The sequence below is a fragment of the Chiloscyllium plagiosum genome, unplaced genomic scaffold (assembly GCF_037043375.1).
Source record: "Chiloscyllium plagiosum isolate Xiang-an unplaced genomic scaffold, Cpla_swu_hap1 HiC_scaffold_43, whole genome shotgun sequence".
Classification (NCBI taxonomy): domain Eukaryota; kingdom Metazoa; phylum Chordata; class Chondrichthyes; order Orectolobiformes; family Hemiscylliidae; genus Chiloscyllium; species Chiloscyllium plagiosum.
Window position 1 is genome coordinate 24,924,591 of NW_028270181.1, and position 22,181 is coordinate 24,946,771.

Here is a 22,181-nt window from a genome sequence, read left to right on the forward strand (position 1 = left end):
ATGCCAATATCACCAAGGCCGCCTTGTTACGTGCTGGTTTCTGCAAGGGTCCAATGTCTGAATCCTTTGGCTGGTTATGGGGGTCAGGTCTGTGAACCTGGAGTTCCTGGTCAAGATCCTGCACCTGGGACAAGAGACGTGAAGGCCAATCATCAGCTGTGTTGGGACAGGGGTCTCTTTGGGCTGCAGCATCTGTAACTGAGTAGATCTCTTCTACTCACCTTAAATGGGAAGGACGCTAGAAAAATAAAGGCCTAGTGCCACTTTCTGCTGGTTGAGGAACCATTCTTTGCAAGATGACGGGCAGAAAAGGGAAATTTTTAATTTCACAACTTGGAATGTTAGAAGACTCATCTCAAGAGTGAGCACCCATGAAGAACTCTAGATGCATTGTGTGAGATTTTGAGATTCCAAATTGACATCCCCAACCTCAATAAGACCTGCCTTCCTGAGAAGGAGCAGTGAAGAAGCAAATTGCGGGATGCAGGTCCCACTGGAAAGGCAAGAGTGACAGCAATCCTCATATCCGCACAGTTGGCTTTGCAATCAGGACTAGGTCCTTGCGTGCATTGTCAAAACTCCCCAATTATAGAAATGAAAGACTGATGACACTTCACCTCCATCTGAGCTGTAACCATGAGGTCACCATTGTCAGTGCTTATGCCAAGACACTCGATTCCCGTGAAGACATGAAGGAAACATTTTTTCTAACCTTGAGGAAGTCCTCACTGCCAACTCAAAAGATGGCAAGGTCATTCGTTTGGGGGAATGTGACATCAGGCCGCTACCATTGGGAAATAGGGGTGGGAAAGGCTGCAAATGGTGTCATCCGGCTGACAAAGGCTGCTCAGCCTGGCCTCATTATCACAATCAGCCTCTTCCTCCAAAAGGACCAATACAAAACCACATTTAGAGTGTAGGTTTGCTCGCTGAGCTGTAGGTTTGATATCCAGACGTTTCACTACCTGGCTAGGTAACATTATCAGTGGTGACCTCCAAGTGAAGCGAAGCTGTTGTCTCCTGCTTTCTATTTATATCTTTCTCCTGGATGGGGTTCCTGGGATTTGTGGCGATGTCATTTCCTGTTCGTTTTCTGAGGGGTTGATAGATGGCACCTAGATCTATGTGTTTGTTTTTGGCGTTGTGATTGGAGTGCCAGGCCTCTAGGAATTCTCTGGCATGTCTTTGCTTAGCCTGTTCCAGGATAGATGTGTTTTTTTTCATCTGTGTGTAGGACTACAAGGGAGAGAGGGTCGTATCTTTTTGTGGCTAGTCACCATTTCGACTGGGACAACATATCTATCCTGGGACAGGCTAAGCAAAGACATGCCAGAGAATTCCTAGAGGCCTGGCACTCCAACCACAATGCCATAAACAAACACATAGATCTAGATGCCATCTATCAACCCCTCAGAAAACGAACAGGAAATGACATCGCCACAAACCCCAGGAACCCCATCCAGGAGAATGATATAAATACAAAGCAGGAGACAACAGCTTCGCTTCACTTGGAGGTCGCCACTGATGATGTTACCTAGCCAGGTAATGAAACGGCTGGATATCAAACCTACAGCTGAGCAAGCAAACCTACATCCTAAGCCTCAACCTGAGCTGTAAACCTTGCACAAAACCACATTCTAGATCAAAGAACTGACACCTCTTGCGTTACGTCATTGTTCAGGTCAAAGTGAGCACTGTATCGCTTGGTCTGTATGAAGGACTGGTGCCTGTTGGACAGATCACTGATTGATTCAGTCAGTAATGTACACCCACTGAGCATCAAAACATCACAAAGACCAAAGGTGGAAGAGGTGAACTGCAATGTCTTAGTCCTAAAGCAGCCCAACTGAAGACAGGAATTCCAAATTCAGCTCATGACCGATCTGGAAAATTTGTTTAACTCAACTCTAGAATTCTAGTGCACTCAAAAGAAAGTCGGCTGTATGAGATTCCATTGGGTTTGAGCGTCATCATCACCAGGATTAGTTTGACAAAACTGCTGTTGAATTGTATGACCTCCTGGACCAGAGCCTTCACTACCTAGCAGAACAAGTCAAAAGGACAGCAATCTAACAGCTCCAGGCCTTTGTCCAATGGCAAATCCAGTAGATAAAAGATATGAGATAGGAAGAGAAAGCCTGAGAGATCCAGCAACGTGCTGGCCATCAGGACACAAGGCTTTCCCAAAGCCACCAGGCCCAATTATGAACTGATGTTAAATGGATATGATCGTCTTGCTCACAGGATAGTGCTTCTCTTCTTCAAGATCCAAGGATACTCCAAAGAACATTTTCAGCAACTCAACAGTGAATCCCCAGCAGCAGCTGACACTCTCCAGGTTATCCCTCCTGGCCCTGCGGTAGAACATGGCAATCAAGTTTTCCACATTGAACACTGAACTCCCATAAATAGCAATGAGATGAAAAACCAGGTCCTATGGGTGCTGGCAGATGAATAAACAGAATGGCCTTACTCTTCTTTAAAGAGGTGTCACTCATCTGAGAGAACAGAGTTTAGTATCTCATCAAAAGTTCATCCCAAATATTAACTCCTGATAATGACTGCACAACAGAGAGTTAAATACGTAATAAATGTTACTATAAGAGATAGTGATACATGATTAACGCAGTGTTACACCAAAGGGTTAACTATGTGCAATGATATATCTCTTCAGCTTTGTTTCTGAGTTTTATTTGCACTACATGATATTATTGGAACAGCAGCCAAGAATTGCACAAAGTTTGATATTAATCTGAGAACAATAAAAGGTTATTCATAAATCAGAGCTGATATGATGCATTATAACAGGTTCGTGTCAGATTTACTTATATGGGGAAAGAATTAGAGTTCAGCAGAAAGGCATAATTGTACAAGCACACACTCCCAATAATTTGGAGTCCCGCTCTCATAAAACTGGCTCTATGCTGTCAAACCTCAGGTTACTTTCAAATGTCCAAAATTCATATTGTGTGCAATTTTTTGCCTCCATGACCAAGTCTACCAATGTCCAATATCTGGGATAATAAAACTCAGGGTGAACAAGGAAGCCTTGAAGCATGATAATAATACCAGATATCACCCTAACCTTGATTTTTCAGACTTGGTAGACTAGCATCACACTGGCATACCTGCGTAGTTCAGGGCAAACCATGAACTCATTGCAAAAACATAAGTGAGCAGCCTGTCAAGTTAAAATATCAATAATATTAGTTGAGTCACAGAATTGTGTTCAATAATGACTTGAGTTTGCATTGTGTTACAGAGAGTAACAGTTTGGGGAATTATCAGAGAGCATCATAATTACAGATCACACCAAACAGAACACAGAAGAGTTATATTATGTGGCAACATTTGGTCTGGCAAAAAAGTCAAATTTTCCAAACACTTGCTGAGGAGTTTTGGTTGTTTCTGGAGAGTGTGGATAGGAAAATGCAGTAAGCAGCTGATCTAACAAATTATTTTTATCATCATTTGGAAAGCTGGCCATTCTGATGTGCAGGTGCGCTCAATTGGAACAAACCAGTCTTTAAACAGCAGCCCAGCTGGAATATAGAGCCAGTCTCAGTGTCCACAAAAACCCCTTCTGATTCACTAATGACCTTTCGGGAACAAAATCAGTCTGGCCCTACATATGAGTCCAGACCCATAGCAAGGTGGTTGACTCTCAACAGCCTTTTGAAATGGGTAACTGTGACCCTCAGTTTAAGGATGATTAGGGATGGGAAACAAATGCTGATCTTTCCAGTGAGGCTGACGCACCAAAAAAAAGAGTAAAGAAACACAAATCTAACACTTCCCACTGGTGCAGTGCAAATTACCTTGTGTGACCAGCATGGACTTTTTTGGACTGAATGGTCTGCACTGGTGCTGTTAATATTATTCATTACTTTTAAAAAATTCATTCATGCGATCAGGGCATCACTGGCTGAGCCAGCATCTACTGCCCATCTCTAATTACCCAGAGGGCAGTTAAGAGTCAACCACATTGCTTTAGGTCTGGAGTCACATGTGGGCCAGACCAGGTGGGGAATGGCAGTTTCCTTTTGTAAAGGACATTAGTGAACCAAATAGGTTTTTCCAACAATTGACAAAGGTTTCATGGTCACTGTTAGACTCTTACTTCCAGATTTTTATTGAATTCGTATTTCACCATCTGCCACAGTAGGATCCGAACACAGATCCCCAGAATTTTACCTGGGTCTCTGGATTAACAGTCCAGTAGGCCATCACCTCCTCCGCTGGCTTTTCAGCAACAAGCCTGACTGGAGGTCAAATCTTTCTCAGAGAACAATCTGATATCTTGCTTTCGTGATCTGCAGTTACAATATTTTACCAATAGGAATGAACCAGCAATGTCTTATTAATGTCTTCCTCCATCTCCTGCCCTGTAGCAAAGACCAGGTCAGCAGAGTTCAAGAGAGCAGCAAAGGACAAATTTGCTTTCTTTTTGTTGCAGACAGTCGCCATCTTGAAATGTGGTGGGCCTACACAGGAAGGCCTTGTTACACACCATTATCTGAGAGGCAGTGCATGATATTGAACACGCGGTAATCATAGAGTCCCTACAGTGCAGATAGAGGCTGTTTGGCCAATCAAGTCTGCACTGACCCTCCTAAGAACATCCCAACCAGGCCCGCTCCGCCACTTTAACCCCGTATTTACCATGGCTAGCCCACTTATCCTACACATCCCCGGAGATTAAGGGGTGGTTTAGCCAATTTATAATGGAGGACAGGTAACCATTGAAGGAGCTGCAAGTGGTTTGGCCTTGGACACTGAGGAAATCCAATGAAAATGTCCTGGGGTAAGGTATTGGGCTGGTTCCAAATAATGGAAGAGCTTCCTGACTCCCATTTTGATTTTGATTTTAATCTTAATTTTAGTAGGGTACCTTAATGCCACACTCAGTCAAGTGTCGCAAAGTGCGTTGCTGGAAAAGCATTGCAGATTAGGCAGCATCCAAGGTGCAGAAGACTCGACGTTTCGGACATAAGCCCTTCATCAGTCAAGTGTCCTGAGTATTTTGAACTCCAGCCACAAGAGATCCTCAACTCTGTTTAACAAATCTAGTCTCCCTCATTCTTGGCCTCAGTAACATTATAGCTTTTAACATGAAAGACCACAGAACATACCAGAAAAGATGGACAAGTTCCCACATGCATAGACCCTGGGCCAATTCCTACTATTACATTTCCCAAGGCAAACACTTTTTAAATGAACAATTTACCTCATGTGACATTTTGTTTAATTCCTTCCTTATATGAGTGTTGCTAACTTGTGCACAGCCTGCATGAAAGCTCCAGGTTGCTGTAAACTCACATAGCTGCCCAGCTTAGACACAGCATTGTGTATAAATGGGAATCAGCACAAGTTATGATCTCTGCACAGCAGAGCTTTGAATTTTTAAAATGTCCTTTCAGAGGATGTGGGCATCCTCTGGCTGGGCCAGCATTTATTATCCATCCCTAGTTGCCTTTGTGAAGGTGGTGGTGAGCTGCCTTCTTGAACCGCTGCAGTCCGTGTGGTGTAGATAAACCCCCAATGCCCTTAGGGAGGGAAATGCAGGTTTTTCACCCGGCAACACTGAAGAAATGGTGATACATTTCCAAGTCAGGAGTGTGTGTGTGTGTGTGGTGGAGAGGAACTTATATATGGTGGTGTTCCCATGTATCTGCGGCCATTATCCTCCTGGATGTTATAGGTTATGGGTTTGGAAGGTGATGTCAAAGAAACTTTAGTGTACTGTTGTTTTGCATCTCGTCAATGGTATACACTGCTATCACCAAATGCCAGTAATGAAGGAAGTGAATAGTAAAGGTGATGGATGAAATGCCAAACAAATGGGCTTCTTTGCCCTGGATGGTGTCAAGCTTAAATGTTGAAGGAGTTGCACTCATCTATTTAAGTGGAAAACATTCCATCACAATCCTAGCTTTAGCTGTGCAGAAAGTAGACAGGCCATTGGCAAACAGGCTGAAAGGTGATGAGCTCAGGTTTACTGGAAAGCAGGAGGCATATAAAAAGGTCACATGATCAACAATACCGTCCAGCACATTTCCTCCACTTCCCACATCTCCATCCTTGAACCCCACCTCTCCAACCGCAACAAGGATAAAACCCCATGGTCCTCACCTTCCACCCCACCAATCTCCGGATATAATGCATCATCCTCTGCCATTTCCGCCACCTTCATTCAGACCCCACCACCAGAGATATAGTTCCCTCCCCACCCCTTTCAGCACTCTGCAGAGACCATTCCCATCACGACTCCCTCATTAGGTCCATACCTCCCACCAACCCACCCTCCATTCCCATTACCTTCCCTTGCCACTGCAAGAGGTGCAAAACCTGTGCCCCCATCTTCCTCCTCACCTTCATCCAAGGCCCCAAAGGATCCTTTCCCATCTGGCAGAGATTTTCCTGCATAACTAAACACTTCATCTACTGTGTCCGTTGCTCTCGATGTGGTCTCCTCTACATTGGGAAGACAGAACACCAATTTGTGGAGCGCTCCAGAGAATATCTCCGGGACATGTGCACTAAACAACCCCACTGCCCTGTTGCTGGACATTTCAAAACCTCCTCCCATTCCGCCAAGAACATCCAAGTGCTAGGCCTCCTCCACCGCCAAATCCTAGCCACCAGACACCTGGATGAAGAACGTCTCTGCCTCTGCTTCCACCTTGGGACCCTCCACTACACAGAATCAATGTCGATTTCACCAATTTCATCATCTCCCCTCCCTTTGCCTTATCCCAGATCCAACCCTCCAGCTCAGCACTGCCCTCTTGAACTGTCCCAACTGTCCACCTCCCTTCCCACCTATCCACTCCACTCTCTGCTCTGACCTATCACCATCACCCCCCCCACCTTCATCTACCTATCGCATTCCCAGGTGCCTTCACCATAGCCTCACCCCACTCACATTTAACTCTCAGCCCCTTTGCACACCCCCCACATTCCTGATGAAGAGCTTATGCTCGAAACATCAACTCTCCTGCTCCTTGGATGCAGCCTGACTGGCTGTGCTTTTCCAGCACCACACATTTTGACTCTGAGCTCCAGGATCTGCAATCCTCACATGCTCCCCTTGGAATAGTGAAGCCTGGTGTTAACAGAAATGAAGGCTGCAGACACAGAGGCAGAGTCAGGTGATACCATGGAGGTGCAAGTAAGTAGTCTTAGAGATGGAAGGGATGTGTGCTTAGAAGCAGAGCCTGGGATCAAATAAGACATTGGGTTTGTGCAGAGTCTGGTTCAGCCTGAGATAGGGACCAGACAGAGGGGTTAGAACCAGTGACTGGGGAACAGAGTTTGTGGCAGGCACGAATGTCTTTGGTTTTCCCAATAAATACTCAGTTACAGCCAACAAAGCAAAGCTCTTGCTTCCAGAGGAAGTGGTGGAGGCTAGCACAATTGCAACATTTAAAAGGCATCTGGATGGGTATATGAATAGGAAGGGTTTATAGGGGTATGGGCCAAGTGCTGGCAAATGGGACTTGATTAGGTTAGGTTATCTGGGCGACATGGACGAGTTGGACCGAAGCGTCTCTTTCTATGCTGTACATCTCTACGACTCTATCGGAAAGATTGGAGTCTGGTTTCGGGAACCATGGTGGTGTGTTGGCAATGGGCACTGCAGCATAGTGCTTCTCTGACCCAACTAACGATCCAGAGACATAAGTTCAAATCCCACTGGAACAGATGAGGAATTTAAAAATAAATTAAAATCTAGGGAAAAAGAAACCTAGTCTCAGTAATGAAGGCCACGAAATGTGCATCTACTGTCATAAAAACCCATCCAGTTCATTAATGTCCTATAGGGAAGGAAATCTGCTGTCCTTACCTTGCATAGTTTACATGTGACTCCAGACCAACAGCAATGTGGTTAACTGGTAAACTCCACCAAAATGACCCAGTCAGTCAGCCAATGAAAGAAGATGGTTCACTAACATTACCTTCAGGGTAATTAGGGAAAGGTAATTAACGCTGGTCTTGCCAATGATGCCCACATCCTATGAATAAATAAAACATTTGCACAGCAGCAATACATTTCATAAGCTATAGGCTTTGCTTTGGGCTTTTCTTGAAGCCAAAAGGAAACAGTTGCTCCACAGTAAATTGTGGCCAATTTTCAAAATGAAACCATTTCAGACTGGCTTGAAATATTTTCATTCTCTGGACAAGTGCTTTTTTGCACTGTTTTAATTGTTTGGTGTGTTTAATCAGCTCAAATTCTATGCAATGTCAAGCTATGACATAACAGCTGTTTGTGTATTGCTACTGCACCATGATCCTAACTTCAACAGTGCAGTGCACAAGCGGTTCTTCAGCTAAAACCTGAAGAAGATAATTGACATACCACAGCCCAGTCAGGACATGATGACCTCTCATAGAGTTGCTTGTTCAGCTAACATTTTGATCCCATAATGTAGCAGGAAAAGAAACTTGTTCCAGTGGTTTATCACCAGCAATTTAAAACAAAATTCATGCACCCCTCCTGAATTTTCCTGTCGTATATTCTGGTTTGGCATAATTTCAGGGGAGGTGATGGCCTAATGGTATTATGCTGTACTGTTAATCCAGAGACCGAAGTAATGTTCTGGGGACCCAGATTCAAATCCCACCATGGCCCAGGAATCTGGAATTAAGGATCTAATAATGACCATGAATTCAATGTTGATTGTCGGAAAAACCCATCTGGTGCAGTAATATGCTTTAGGGAAGGAAACTGCCTGCATGTGACTCCAGACCCACAGCAATGTGGTTGATTTTTAACTGTCCTCTGGGCAATTAGGGATGTCCACATCCCGTGGGTGAATATGTGGCTCTTGCCGAGTGAAGTTGTTTAATTGCTTCCATGAAGGGCCCCGATTCCTTACAAATATTTGGTACCCCATCCTGATAGCTATTCTTCGGATATGAGAGTGGGAACAGACAAGTTTCAATCACCCTCCCCCTACCCCAGGATAGTTCTTCAACAATTCCGTAAGGTCTCACAATTGCCCAGTCCTAACTCAATTTATTTGCTTCAACGGGTAGCACCGTGGCTCAGTGTGGCACTGTGCCACACAGCACCAGGGACTCGGGTTTGATTCCAGCCTTGGGCGACTGTCTGTGTGGAGTTTGCACATTCTCCCCGTGTCTGCGTGGGTTTTCTCCAGGTGCTCCGGTTTCCTCCCACAGTCCAAAGGTGTGCAGCTTCGGTGAATTGGCCATGCTAAATTGCCCATAGCGTTGTGGGCTGTGTAGGTTAGGTGCATCAGTCAGGGGAAATATTAAGTTCTAGGGTAGGGGAGTGGGTCTGGGTGGGATACTCTTTGGAGAGCCGGAGTGGACTCATTGGGCCAAATGGCCTGTTTCCACACTGTAGAGATTCTATGATTCTAACGTAACAGGGTGGGATTTGAAGGCTCAACAGAATGTTTTCAAGGATGAGGAATTTTAGAGACAAGTTTACAAGTTGTGTTTGTTCATTGTAGCTCTCGAGTTGTCTGGTAAAGTGGGGACTGTAACCAACAGATTAGAGATACAATACAGCTAATTCCAGGGAGCTGTCCTATCCCCAGCACTGGCCATGTCACTTGTCCTGCCCTTTGTTATACACAGATTTAACTGTAGATATCTCAGACAAGTGTCACATTTACTCCTAATGATTGCTTATATCTGGGTTTCAAAGCCAATTCTCAGCTTTGTTTGGAAGGTCAGGATTTAGTGTGGGAGACAGGAGGGTCAGAGGGGATTTGAGGCAAGTTCCTTTCAGCCAGATGGGCAGTGGAGAATCTGGATCTCATTGCCTGAAAGGGTACAGAGTTGGAGACCCTCAAAACACTTAAAAATGACTGGAAATGTGCTTGACATGATACAGAGCAAGTAGGATGAAGCTGGCTGAGCAGTGCAAACACGATAGCCTGAAAAGTCTCCTTCCATGCTGTAAATCTCGATGATTCAACCATTCCCTAGACACAGTGACCCTGATTTTAACTCCGTTAGTCGGGGGATTTTAATCCCAGCCCATGTTTCGGTTCCCTATTTACTCTTCTTCAAATTGAGCCTGGCAGTCAAGATCTGAGCTGTGTGAAAACAATTGGGAAAAAAATGATCTTATCTGGTTACTGTAAACACTTGCTCGACATCCTGCTGATGGGCTGATATGGAAGAGGAACATGTGCGCATAAACAACCAAACTCCAGCCAACGCAGTGTATGGCTCATGGAACATCACCGCCAAAAACAAAACGATAACACGACATTGCTTTCACACCATGAAAAAGTGCCCAGCGAGCAATTCGGGCACTCACTCAGCTCCGGCTGTGCCGAAGGGCGAGACTTACCCATGAAGGACCCGACACTACAGATCAGACTGAAGAGGCAGCTCTCGGGAGGGGAGGTACCACACTTACTGTAGAGTGGAGGAGAGAGAGAGAGAGAGAGAGAACACGGTACTGAGCATCACAGACTTTTTTTGTGCAAACAAAACCAGCAGCTACATGAACTTTCACCTAATTCTCATTCTGCTTGGGGTCCTTTGAAAAGCATTTTAGGAATTTCAATCTCTGGAGGAGCTGAAGTCCTTGGGTCAATATGTTTCCAGCCCAAGACAAAGAGAAAACAAGAAAGTAAGATCAAGGAGAGCAAAAGAAGAAAACAACTGAGTGGGAACGAGAGAGAGTGACAGTGAGAGGTAGCTACAGAGGTAGGAGATCAAAGGCATCTGTTTTTAAAGTTCCCTCAAGCTTACTTATAGAAGGTATGATTTACCTGGTTAGCACATAAAACAATATTTGTCATCACATCTTGGTACATGTGCCAATAATATATCAAATCAAACAGATCACAAAACAACCAGAAGATCAGTCAATGTTGGAAGCGAGGCATCGCGAATTGTTTTCATTTCACTGTTAATGTGTATAACATAGATAGGCAAAAATCCAATTAAAATGGGTTGGGTAATCTGACAGAGGATTTACAATATCACCAGCTTTCTCCTCACTAAATCATTTCAAACATTTGATCGCTGAAGTTAACTGGAAGACTTTCAACACATTTTCACTCCTGTAACAAAGTAGTGATCGTGTCTATCACACAATCACCACAGATCTTCTTGTTTCATCTGACAACAAACCGAAATAACTGAAGATGGTGGAAATCAGAAACAAAAGTAGAAATCGCTGGAAACAACAGGTCTGGCAGCATCTGTGGAGGGAAATCAGAGTAAATATTTTGGGTCCAGTGACCCTTCTTCAGAAGAGAGGATCACTGGACATGAAGCGTTAACTCTGCTCTCTCCTCACTGTTGCTGCCAGAACGGCTGAGCTTTTCCAGGAACTTCTGTTTTCATTTCCTGTTTCATTTGCTGGAATACTGGCTCCTTGGAGAATAGTGGCTGGGAATAGTGGCTGGGCAACTGGGGGTTAAGGGCACGGAGACCTTTGTTTTAACATGAGTTGAGAAATGCCTGCAGCTGCAGAGCTAGTTCTATTTCACTAAGCTTACTTTAGCCCGAGAATAGAGGGAAAATCCACCCTCTGATATTGTGGGGGAGGTCGGGTGCTCTACATGACATGACAGAGCTTCCTGGAATCAAAGCAACTATTTATTCACATTTTATTAACTCGCTTCAGAGGCTCTCTATCATCACTGACCTGGCCAAATATTTACATGTTTAATATTAACCCTTTATTCTATGCAGCCAGAGTTAAATGGCTCATGTTGCGCAACTCACAAGTCTGAAGAAAATTAGTCCCACTTTTCACAATGTCATATTGTACAGAGGGAGGCCATTCAGTCCAACCTTCATGTGCCCAAGTTTTTGAAAAAGATAATCAATTCATGCCACTTCCCTGTTCTTTCTTCATAACTCTGCCTCTGTTTGCTCTCCATCTATTTATAGAGGAACTTACAAAGTAGGAGCAGAATTGGCCATTGGTGCCTCTCTGCCATTTAATAAAATTCTGGCTGGCCCGATTGGGGCCCCTACTTTCTGCCCTTAAACCCCTTCTGCTTCCCCGTCAATTAAAATTTGATCTAACTCAACCTTAAAACTTTTCAATGAGCAAGCTTCCACTGCTCTTTGATGAGAAGACCATAAGAAACAGGAACAGGAGTAGGCCATTCGGCCCCTTCAGCCTGCTCTGCCATCCAAAAGGAAGACATTCCTTCTGTTCAATTTACAGCATTTTCCCAAAAGCCTTGATTCCCTTACTGATCAAGAATCTATCCATTTCAGTCTCTGGGAAAGAGAGTTCCACTGACTAATGACCCTCTGAAAGAAAACGATTCTTCCTTTTCAAACTAGTCCATCCCACAAAACGTAACATCCTCTCAGTATCCAGCCTGTCACATCCTCTCATGAGGAAAGGCTGAGGGACGTGAAGCTGTTTTCGTTAGAGAAGGTGGTTAAGAGGTGACTTAACAGAGGCATACAAGGTGATCAGAGGATTAGATGGTGATGGCTAGCATGAGGGGACATAGCTTGAAACTGAGGGTTGATAGATCTAGGACAGATGTCAAAGGTAGGTTCTTTACTCAGAGTAGTAAGGGCGTGCAATGCCCTGCCTGCAACAGTAGTGGACTCGTGAACATTGAGGGCATTAAAATGGTCATTGAATAAACATATGGATGATAATGGAATAGTGTAGATTAGGTGGGCTTCAGATTGGTTTCACAGGTCGGCACAACATAGAGGGCTGAAGGGCCTGTATTGGACTGTAATGTTCTATGTTGTATTTATTTCGATAAGATCATCTTTTATTCCTCCTGATGTGGAGTTACCGGTGTTGGACTGGGGTGGACAAAGTTAAAAATCACAGAACATTAGGTTATAGTCTAACAGGTTTATTTGGAAGTACTAGCTTTCTTAGTGCTGCTCCTTCATCAGGTGGTTGCCTGATGAAGGAGCAGCACTCCAAAAGCTGGTGCTTCCAACTAAACCTGTTGGACTATAATGTGGTGTTGTGTGATCTTTAATCTATTCCTCCAAAATCCAATCGATCCAAAGTTTTCACATAACCCTCCATTCCCAGAATCAGTTAAGTGAATCTTCTCTGCACTGCTTTAAATGGAACCATATCCTTTCATAAATAAAGGGAGCAAAAAGTACAAAGTACAGGCAAAACGGTGGCTATGTGGTTAGCATTGCTGCTTCACAGTGCACAGGGATCCAGGCTTGATTCCAGCCTCAGGCGACTGTCTGTGTGGGGTTTGCACATTCTCCCCACATCTGTGTGGGTTTCCTTGGGGTGCTCGGGTTTCCACCTGCAGTCCAGCAAGACATGCGGGTTAGGTGCATTGGCCATGGGAATTGCAGGGTAATACAATTAGGGGTCTGGGTCTGGGTGGGTAGATCTTCACAGGGTCATTATGGACTCGAAGGGCTGAGTTAACCTGCTTCCACACTGTAGGGATTCTATGGTACTCTAAATATGGCCTCATCAAGGCCCTTTATGCACTGACTTTTTGAAAGTTACTATTGAATCTCATTCTACTGATCTTTCAGTCAGTGCACTGTGTGTGAATGAAATGGAAAACCGACCCAGCCTTTCTCACCATCAGCAAGACTAGAAAACTTATGCTAACTTGGTAACACCTCAGTTTTTGCTCTGGTCACTTTAAAGAAAATAATGCTTTGAGAAATATTTTGCCAGGTTGATTCTATCAGAAATATGCAAGACTGACCAGACATGTGCCGAATATTACCCAGAATTGTACCTGACATGACACCAACAAAATCGTGACTGAACACAAGCTAAAATTTGTGAAGACACATATCTTGAGTATTACTGAGAAAAGACACATTTTGTCGAAGTTTTTCATCTTGCAATCATTAGGACAGTTTTCAAGAGTACTAACATAAAGGGAAGATAACGCTTATACTGTATGAGAGGAGATTGCTTCCAGTGGTAGAGGTGCTTCTATGGAGAATATACTAGTTTGTGATGATTGACAGTTAACTGTCAAGCTTTATTAATTTTTTTAATCATGTAGGTTACTTGAGGCACATTTTCGGACCAAAACTGACAGTCTTATGCCCGTTCATGAGTTTGTGTGGTACGCAAGAACTGATGTGATCAGGGGAGCCATTATCCCACACGATGACTTTCGTATGCATTATTTCAGCTTCAAGCTTCCTCAGTGAACAAACAGCTCAGACTGTATTGATGAGTCTGTTAGGAGAAAGTGAGGACTGCAGATGGTGGAAATCAGAGTCAAAAAATGGGGCGCTGGAAAAGTACAGCAGGTCAGGCAGCATCCAATGGAGCAGCAGAGTCGACAATTCGGGCATAAGCCCTTCATCAGGAATGTGGAGGGGGGGCCCAAAAGGGCTGAGGTAGCTAGGAATGCGACAGGTAGATGGAAGGTGGGGATGATGGTGATAAGTTGGAGCAGAGGCTGGAGCAAAATAGATGGGAAGAAGGATGGACAGATAGGGTGGTACCAAGTTGGAGGGTTGGATCTGGGATAAAGTGGGGGGAGGGGAGATAGGGAAACCGGTGAAATTGACATTCATTCTGTGTGTTTGGAGGGTCAAAAGGCAGAAGATGAGGTGTCCTTCCTCCAGGCATTGGGTGGCTACGATTTGGCGGTGGAGACAGCCCAGGACTTGGGTGTCCTTGGCTGAGTAGGAGAGGGAGTTGAAGTGGTTGGTCACAAGATGGTGTGGTTGGTTGGTGCATGTGTCCTGGAGATGTTCTCTGAAACATTCCGTAAGTTGACGTCCTGTCTCCTCAATGTAGAGGAGACCACATTGAGAGGAACAGATACAGTAGATGAGGTGTTTAGATGTACAGGTAAATCTCTGCCGGATGTGGAAGGATCCTTTACGGCCTTGGATGGAGGTAAGGGGTGAGGTGTGGGCGCAGGTTTTACACCTCTTGCAGCAGCAAGGAAAGGTGCCGGGTGTGGAGGGTGGGTTGGTGAAGGGGGGGGGGGGGGGGGGGGGGGGGGCGGGTGGACCTAACAAGGAAATCACTAAGGGAATGGTCTCTGCGGAATGCAGATAGGGGTGGAGAGGGAAATATATCTCTTGTGATGGGATCTGTTTGTAGGTGGCGAAAATAGCAAAGGATGATGGGATGTATCCGAAGGTTGGTGGTGTAGAAGGTGTGGGACGGGGGACGGGGGGGGGTTGGGTTGGAGGGTGGGATTCAAGAGCGGAGGTGTGGGAATTGGAGGAGATGCACTGGAGGTCATTGTTGACCATGTGAGAAGGTGTATTGTGGTTCTTGAAGTAGGAGGCCATCTGGGATGTTTGGAATGGAATTTCTCCTCCTGGGAGCAGATGCAGTGGAGGCTGAGGAATTGTGAGTAAAGGATTGTGTTTTTACAGGGTTGTGAGCAGGGATGGTTGTAGTCCAGGTAGCTGTGGGAGTTGGTGGATTTGAAGTAGATAGAGATGGAGGTGTCCAGGAAAGGGGAGGGAGGTGTCCGAGATGGTCCAGGTGAACTTGAGGTCAAGGTGGAAGGTGTTCATGAAGATGATAAACTGTTCAACCTCCCCGTGGGAGCACGAGGTGCGTCCAATACAGTTATCACTGTAGCAGAGGAAAAGGTGAGGAATGGTGCCCTTGTAACTGCAGAAAATGGACTGTTCCACATATCTGATGAAGAGGCAGGCATAGCTGGGGCCCACGGGAGTGCCCATGGCTACCCTTTTAGTCTGAAGGAAATGGGAGGATTCGATGGAGAAGTTGTTGAGGGTGAGGACCAGAGTTGTCAATCGATGTATGAGATTGTTGCTAAGGCCAATCTGACAGTGTATGAGACTCTAGGAATTCTAACATGTATACTGAACAGCGAAGGCTGGTTTGCAGGAGATGGTCATAGAGAACCACTGGTTGACTTCTCAGCTAGAATATTGAGGAAAGGAAGCTCATTTGCTTATTTCATTTTGAAGGTGAATTTGAGTGTAGGATGGAGGCCATTATGGTGCATTTGAACATTCTTACTTGCAGTTGCAGATTCAAATTTATCATCTATATACCGGGCAAAAGCAAGGGATAGGAGGTTACCTGTTATTAGACATTTCTCATCAGTTGGTGCATCCTTCATGGCAACACCACTACCTAGCAGAGTCAACCAATCTGTACTCTCCTCTATACAGTATAAAACTGTTTCGATATTTCTTGGGGATTGTCCTGATGACTGCATGGCAAACAATTTTGACAAGGTGTGTCTTTTTTGCATCAATGTGCAAATTCTGTCCTCGATGTTGCGCCAACCTGTGAACTAATCTAAGCCCATCCCCCCTACACTATCCCATCATCATCCATGTGCTTATCTAAGTTTTGTTTAAATCTCCCTAATGACTGCATGGCAAACAATTTTGACAAGATGTGTCTTTTTTGCATCAATGTGCAAATTCTGTCCTACCAAGCAACTATTTGAAGACACATATCAGATGGAAAACTTGACAGCAGCAGTCAGCATCACAACACACAAATGACTCCTGGTCGTATTAGACATCCTCAAGTACTTCTGTGACAACAATTAACCAAATATATACCAATTATGGCTTGGGTGTATGCACATCTCAATGGCATAGAACAATACAGCGCAGAAAAGGCCCTTCAGCCCTCGATGTTGTGCCAACCTGTGAACTAATCTAAGCCCATCCCCCTACACTATCCCATCATCATCCATGTGCTTATCCAAGTTTTGTTTAAATCTCTCTAATGTGGCTAAGTTAACTACATTGGGGTAGGGTATTCCACGCTCTTACCACTCTCTGAGTAAAGAACCTGCCTCTGACATCTGTCTTAAATCTATCACCCCTCAATTTGTAGTTATGCCCCTTCGTACAAGCTGACGACATCATCCTAGGAAAAAGACTTTCACTGTCTACTCTATCTAATCCTCTGATCATCTTGCATGTTTCTATCATGTCCCCTCTTAGCCGCCTTCTTTCCAATGAGAACAGACCCAAGTCTCTCAGTCTTTCCTCATAAGACCTTCCCTCCAGAGCAGGCAACATGTTGGTAAATCTTCTCTGCACCTTTTCCAATGCTTCCACATCCCTCCCGAAATATGGGGACCAGAACTGTACACAATATTCCAAGTGTGGCCACACTAGCATTTTGTATAGTTTCAGCATGATATTGCAGCTCCGGAATTCAATCCCTCTACCAATGAAACCTAACATACCATATGCCTTCTTAGCAGCACTATCAACCTGGGTGGCAACTTTCAGGGATCTATGTACATGGACTCCAAGATCCCTCTGCACATCCACACTACCAAGAATCTTTCTATTGACCCAGTACTCTTCCTTCCTGTTATTCTTCCCAAAGTGCAACACCTCACATTTAGCTGCATTGAACTCCATTTGCCACCTCTCAGCCCAATTCTGCAGTATCTCCAAGTTCTCCTGCAACCTGTAACATTCTTCCAAACTGTCCACTACTCCACCAACTTTACTGTCGTCTGCAAATTTACTAATCCATCCACCTATGCCTGCGTCTAAGTCATTTATAAAAATGACAAACAGCAGTGGACCCAAGACAGATCCTTGTGGCACACCACTAGTAACCGGACTCCAGGCTGAATATTTTCCATCAACCACCACTCGCTGGCTTCTTACAGAAAGCAAGTTTCTAATCCAAACTGCTAAATCACCCTCAATCCCACGCCTCTGCATTTTCTCCAACAGCCTATCATGTGGAACCTTATCAAAGGCTTTACTAAAATCCATGTCAACTGCCCTACCCTCATCTACATGCTTGGTCACCTTCTCATAAAACTCAATGACGTTTGTGAGACATGACCTGTCCTTGACAAAACCATGTTGACTATCTGAAATCAAACTGTTGCTTGCTAGATGATTATAAATCTTATATCTTATAATCCTTTCCAAAACCTTTCCTACAACAGACGTAAGGCTCACTGGTCTATAATTACCTGGGTCATCCCTACTGCCCTACATTTTCCAGTCCTCTGGTAGTAAACCTGTAGACAATGATAACTCAAATATCAAAGCCAAAGGCTCTACTATCTCCTCCCTAGCTTCCCAGAGAATCCTCGGATAAATCCCATCCGGCCCAGGGGACTTATCTACTTTCACTCCTTCTAGAATTGATAACACCTGTTCATAACTAACCTCGATCCTTTCTAGTCTAACATCTCGTACCTCATTCTTCTCCTCTACAATATTCTCATTTTCCTGAGTGAAAACCGATGAGAAATGTTCGTTTAGCACCTCTCCGATCTTCACAGAATCCACACTCAATTTCCCACTTCTGTCTTTGACTGGCCCTATTCCTATCCTAGTCATCCTTTTATTCCTCACATACCTAGAGAAAGCTTTAGGGTTCTCCTTTATTCTATTTGCTAAAGACTGCTTGTGTCCTCTCTTTGCTCTTAACTCGCTCTTTAAATACTTCCTAGCTGGTCTGTAACTCTCCATCGCCTCATCTGAACCATCTTGCCTCATCAACACATAAGCCTCCTTCTTCGGCTTAACAAGAGATGCAACTTCTGTAGTAAACCACGGTTCCCTTACCTTATCACTTCCTCCCTGCCTGACGGGGACATACCTATCAAGGTCACCAATATCTGTTCCTTAAACCATCTACATTTTCATCGTCTGCATCCCCTGCGTTTTGCTACCCCATTCTATGCATCCTTAATATTGCCTAATTGCATTATAATTGCCCTTGCCCCATCGATAAATACTATATATTTCCATACAAACATCCATCCATCTCTATAATATTGTCTCGACATGTCACCCTTATAGAAAACAAGGATTTGATACTATCTATACACACACACATATATAAGCAAAAATATTTCAGCTATCTAGGTGCTAAACAAGTAACATTTATCAGCTAGCTATACTCTCAACATCACAGGGATACAGACAGGTTAAGCAAGTGAGTGAAAACAACTTGGCAGATACAATGTGGGAAAATGTAAATATAGAAAGACTGCAGAAAGCTACAAACAAAGAAATGTGGAAATCCTCATCTACGAACCAAAAAAAAATCTGTCAAAACAAATAAGATAAGTTAATTTTCCATTCTGTGTATTCAACTTCCCCTCCCTTTCTGCCAAGGATATGCAAGTCCTAGGCCTCCTCCACTGCCAAATCCAAGCCACCCGATGCCTGGAGGAAGAACACCTCAGGGCCCTTCAACCACTCGGCATCAACATGATTGACTCCACCAGTTCCCTCATCTCCCCTCCCCCCACCTCATGCCAGATCCAACCCAACACTGCCCTCTTGAACTATCCTACCTGTCCATCTTCTTTCCCACCCACCCCCGCTCATTCTCCCCTCCTACCTATCACCATCACCTCCACCTGCATCTCCCTATTGCCTTCCCAGCACCTCAACCCTACCCTCCTAATTATCTCTCAGCCACCTCCCACCCCCGTACTCCTGATGAAGGGTTTATGCCCGAAACATTGATTCTCCTGCTCCTCGGATGCTGCTCGATCTGCTGTGCTTTTCCAGCACCACACTTTACGACTTTTGGTATTTAATGCACAGATGCTGTTTCTCAGAGATGGTATTTAATTTCCTTACAACTTAACATTCAGGGTTCAATGGTCATCCATTGCTCAGATGTGGAACGGAAACTAAATACCAATTCAATAGTGACCAGACATCAACCAAATACATCAAAGATATCAACTGGAATTCCATGTGATTTCAGCAAGACATTAGGAACCCCAAATATCAGGTACTGCCTAAACTTGATAGAGATGTACTGGTCTAGTACTGTACATTGATGAAACAGTTATCAGTGAGCTGATGGGAAAAAGCATTGTCATTGACGAACTAATTATTACTGTTCTACTGACCAACTGAGCATTGACTAAATAATTATCAGCAATCTCCTGAACAAGGACTGGGCAATAACTGTATAATTACAAGTAAATTACTGAACAAGGACTGAGCATTAACTAAACAGTTACCAGTGATCCACTGAACAAGTACAGAACATAAATGGTTTCCTCCCCACCACACTTTCAGACAGTGAGTTCCAGACACCCACTACCCTCTGGGTGAAAATATTTTTCCTTAAATCCCCTTTAAAACATCTGCTCTTTACTTTAAATCTGTGCCCCCGTTTATTGATCCTCCTATTAAGGGGAAACGTTTCTTCTTGTCCCTGCCCCACATCACTTAGTACACGGTATCTTGGGACATTTTCCTGCCTTTAAAAGGTGCTATATGACTGCACACTGTCCTCCATGAACACAGTGTTAAGGTGCTTGTCTGCCTTAGCAGCAGTATTGCCATGTGGACACTCCAACCAGCACACTGTTCTCTTAACTGGGCCCAGTATTCTTTGAGTGCAGGTTTTTGTCTGATTGGTCCATAGCTGGGTTTCTAAAAATGGATGCTAAACGTTTTTCTAAAACGGTTAAAGGCAGTACTAATTTACATCCTGTGTGGTTATCAGCAGGATACGTTTGGACCCTCCCATCCACCAGTTCTCTCAAAACAATCTCCCTCTATGAGACCATTATTTTACATACTCTGCTGTATGTACTCAGTAAATCTCAAGTCTGCAATGAATGCATAAAGAAATCTACAGATGTTTTCAATCTGGAGCAGGATGTTCTGGTGGTCAGTCAACTTCTGTTGAAAGAGGATAGTGCTGAATAGTTTACAGGCAGGACTGCACCATGTCTGTAACAATAATTTGGCCACGTTCTTGACTGACCAGGTCAGCATCTGCTCTAATTTCCTGCTTCAGGTTCTCAATAGTGGTATATCATGCCCAGTACTAGACCAGTCTTGTGTATTTCCTGTAAAATGTGTACATGATGTACTATAATAGGGCATGCTGTTCAGTAGTCTGGGATCATGTATACAAATTACAGGATACCTCCATCTTCTACAGTACCATGTACAGTGTTCTGTTTAACAGATTACAAAAGGTATTGTTTATGCAATATCCTCCCATGGAAAGATGGTATCTCCTATATTTATAGAAATAGATTAATAAAATGTAACATAGATAAAGGGGGAATGTTATGTCTATGGTGTACTATGTTCCATTTACTAGATAGAACCCTCCAGGGAGAGGGAATATTGGATGAACGATGATAAATGTTTCCTCTCATCACTGTCAACACCGACCCAAAATTGAGTCTGTGGTCTTGACAAAGTAGTGGGTGTGAGAGTGCATTGAAAACTAAAGCTGGTATAAGGTGACAGTTTGCTCACACAGGCTGTGGCACAGCTGGGATGTTTACCCAAGGCTAAAATTGAATCAGTATTTTAAACAGATGGTTGTCCATCCCATGATGTACACACACTGCTGCAATTGATTTCTGGAGCAACACTGAGAAAGTCTGATTCTATCTAACCCACAATGGACCTCAGGACTGTGCCCTGTCATGTTGGGAGCCATGTGTGTCCATTAATCTGCGTAAATCTTGAATCACTTACACTAACACATCCATGTGTGCTGCTTCAAGAGTTAGTCTCCATTCAGACAAGGATGTTATTTAAAACAAAAATCCCTATTCACATCCACTGGCCCACAAAATTTAAACAGGGCATTCCAAATAAATACATCTGTGAATGGAGTTGGTCAATGTGCAGAGAGCTAGCTTCACCCCCTCGCCTATAACTGACCCCGATGTGCTTCAGCAACCTCAGTGTCCTCTACCTCACCAGAGTGCCAGTCGGATTAGCCTCAGGTTTCTAAAAGCCTACTGTCTTGGATGTCAAATTAAATCAGTGTGGACTTGGAGCACGGCTGGAGACTGCTCAAAGTCTCTCTAAGAGTGCAGCCTGAACTATTGGCTATCTTGGTTTGTGCTCAGTCTCTGGCACTGAAAGAGTGCACTTCTAAACAATCTGCACTTCTTATAACACTTTTACCACACAGTTAATGTGCTGCATTTATAACAAGGCTGAGATCAATAAAGTTTAATCAGTAAAGGTTATGGGAAAAAGTCAGGAAAGTGGAGTTGAGGATTATCACATCAGCCATGATGTCATAGAATGGTGGAGCAGACACAATGGACAGAATGGCCTACTTCTGTTCCTCCATCTTATGGTCTTTACGTGAACTACTGGACAAGTATTGGCTAATGATGGAATAACTACCAATGATCTACTGGACACATACTGGATAACGAAGAAATAATTATCAGTGATCTACTGGACAAGCCTGGCTACTGATGGAATAACTACCAATGATCTACTGGACAAGTATTGGA

General features: G+C 44.1%; 1 protein-coding gene across 3 annotated transcripts in view; it reads right to left on the bottom strand.

The window, feature by feature from the left end:
* The window catches only part of LOC122541784 (transmembrane protein 150A), a 125,690-nt gene that overhangs the window by 46,773 nt on the left and 56,736 nt on the right, over window positions 1–22,181 (bottom strand). For all 3 annotated transcript variants that reach the window (XM_087982614.1, XM_043678756.2, XM_043678755.2), the window contains one exon: window positions 10,334–10,401. In XM_087982614.1, the coding sequence (XP_087838740.1) occupies window positions 10,334–10,401 (68 nt within the window). The remainder of the gene's footprint in view (window positions 1–10,333; window positions 10,402–22,181) is intronic.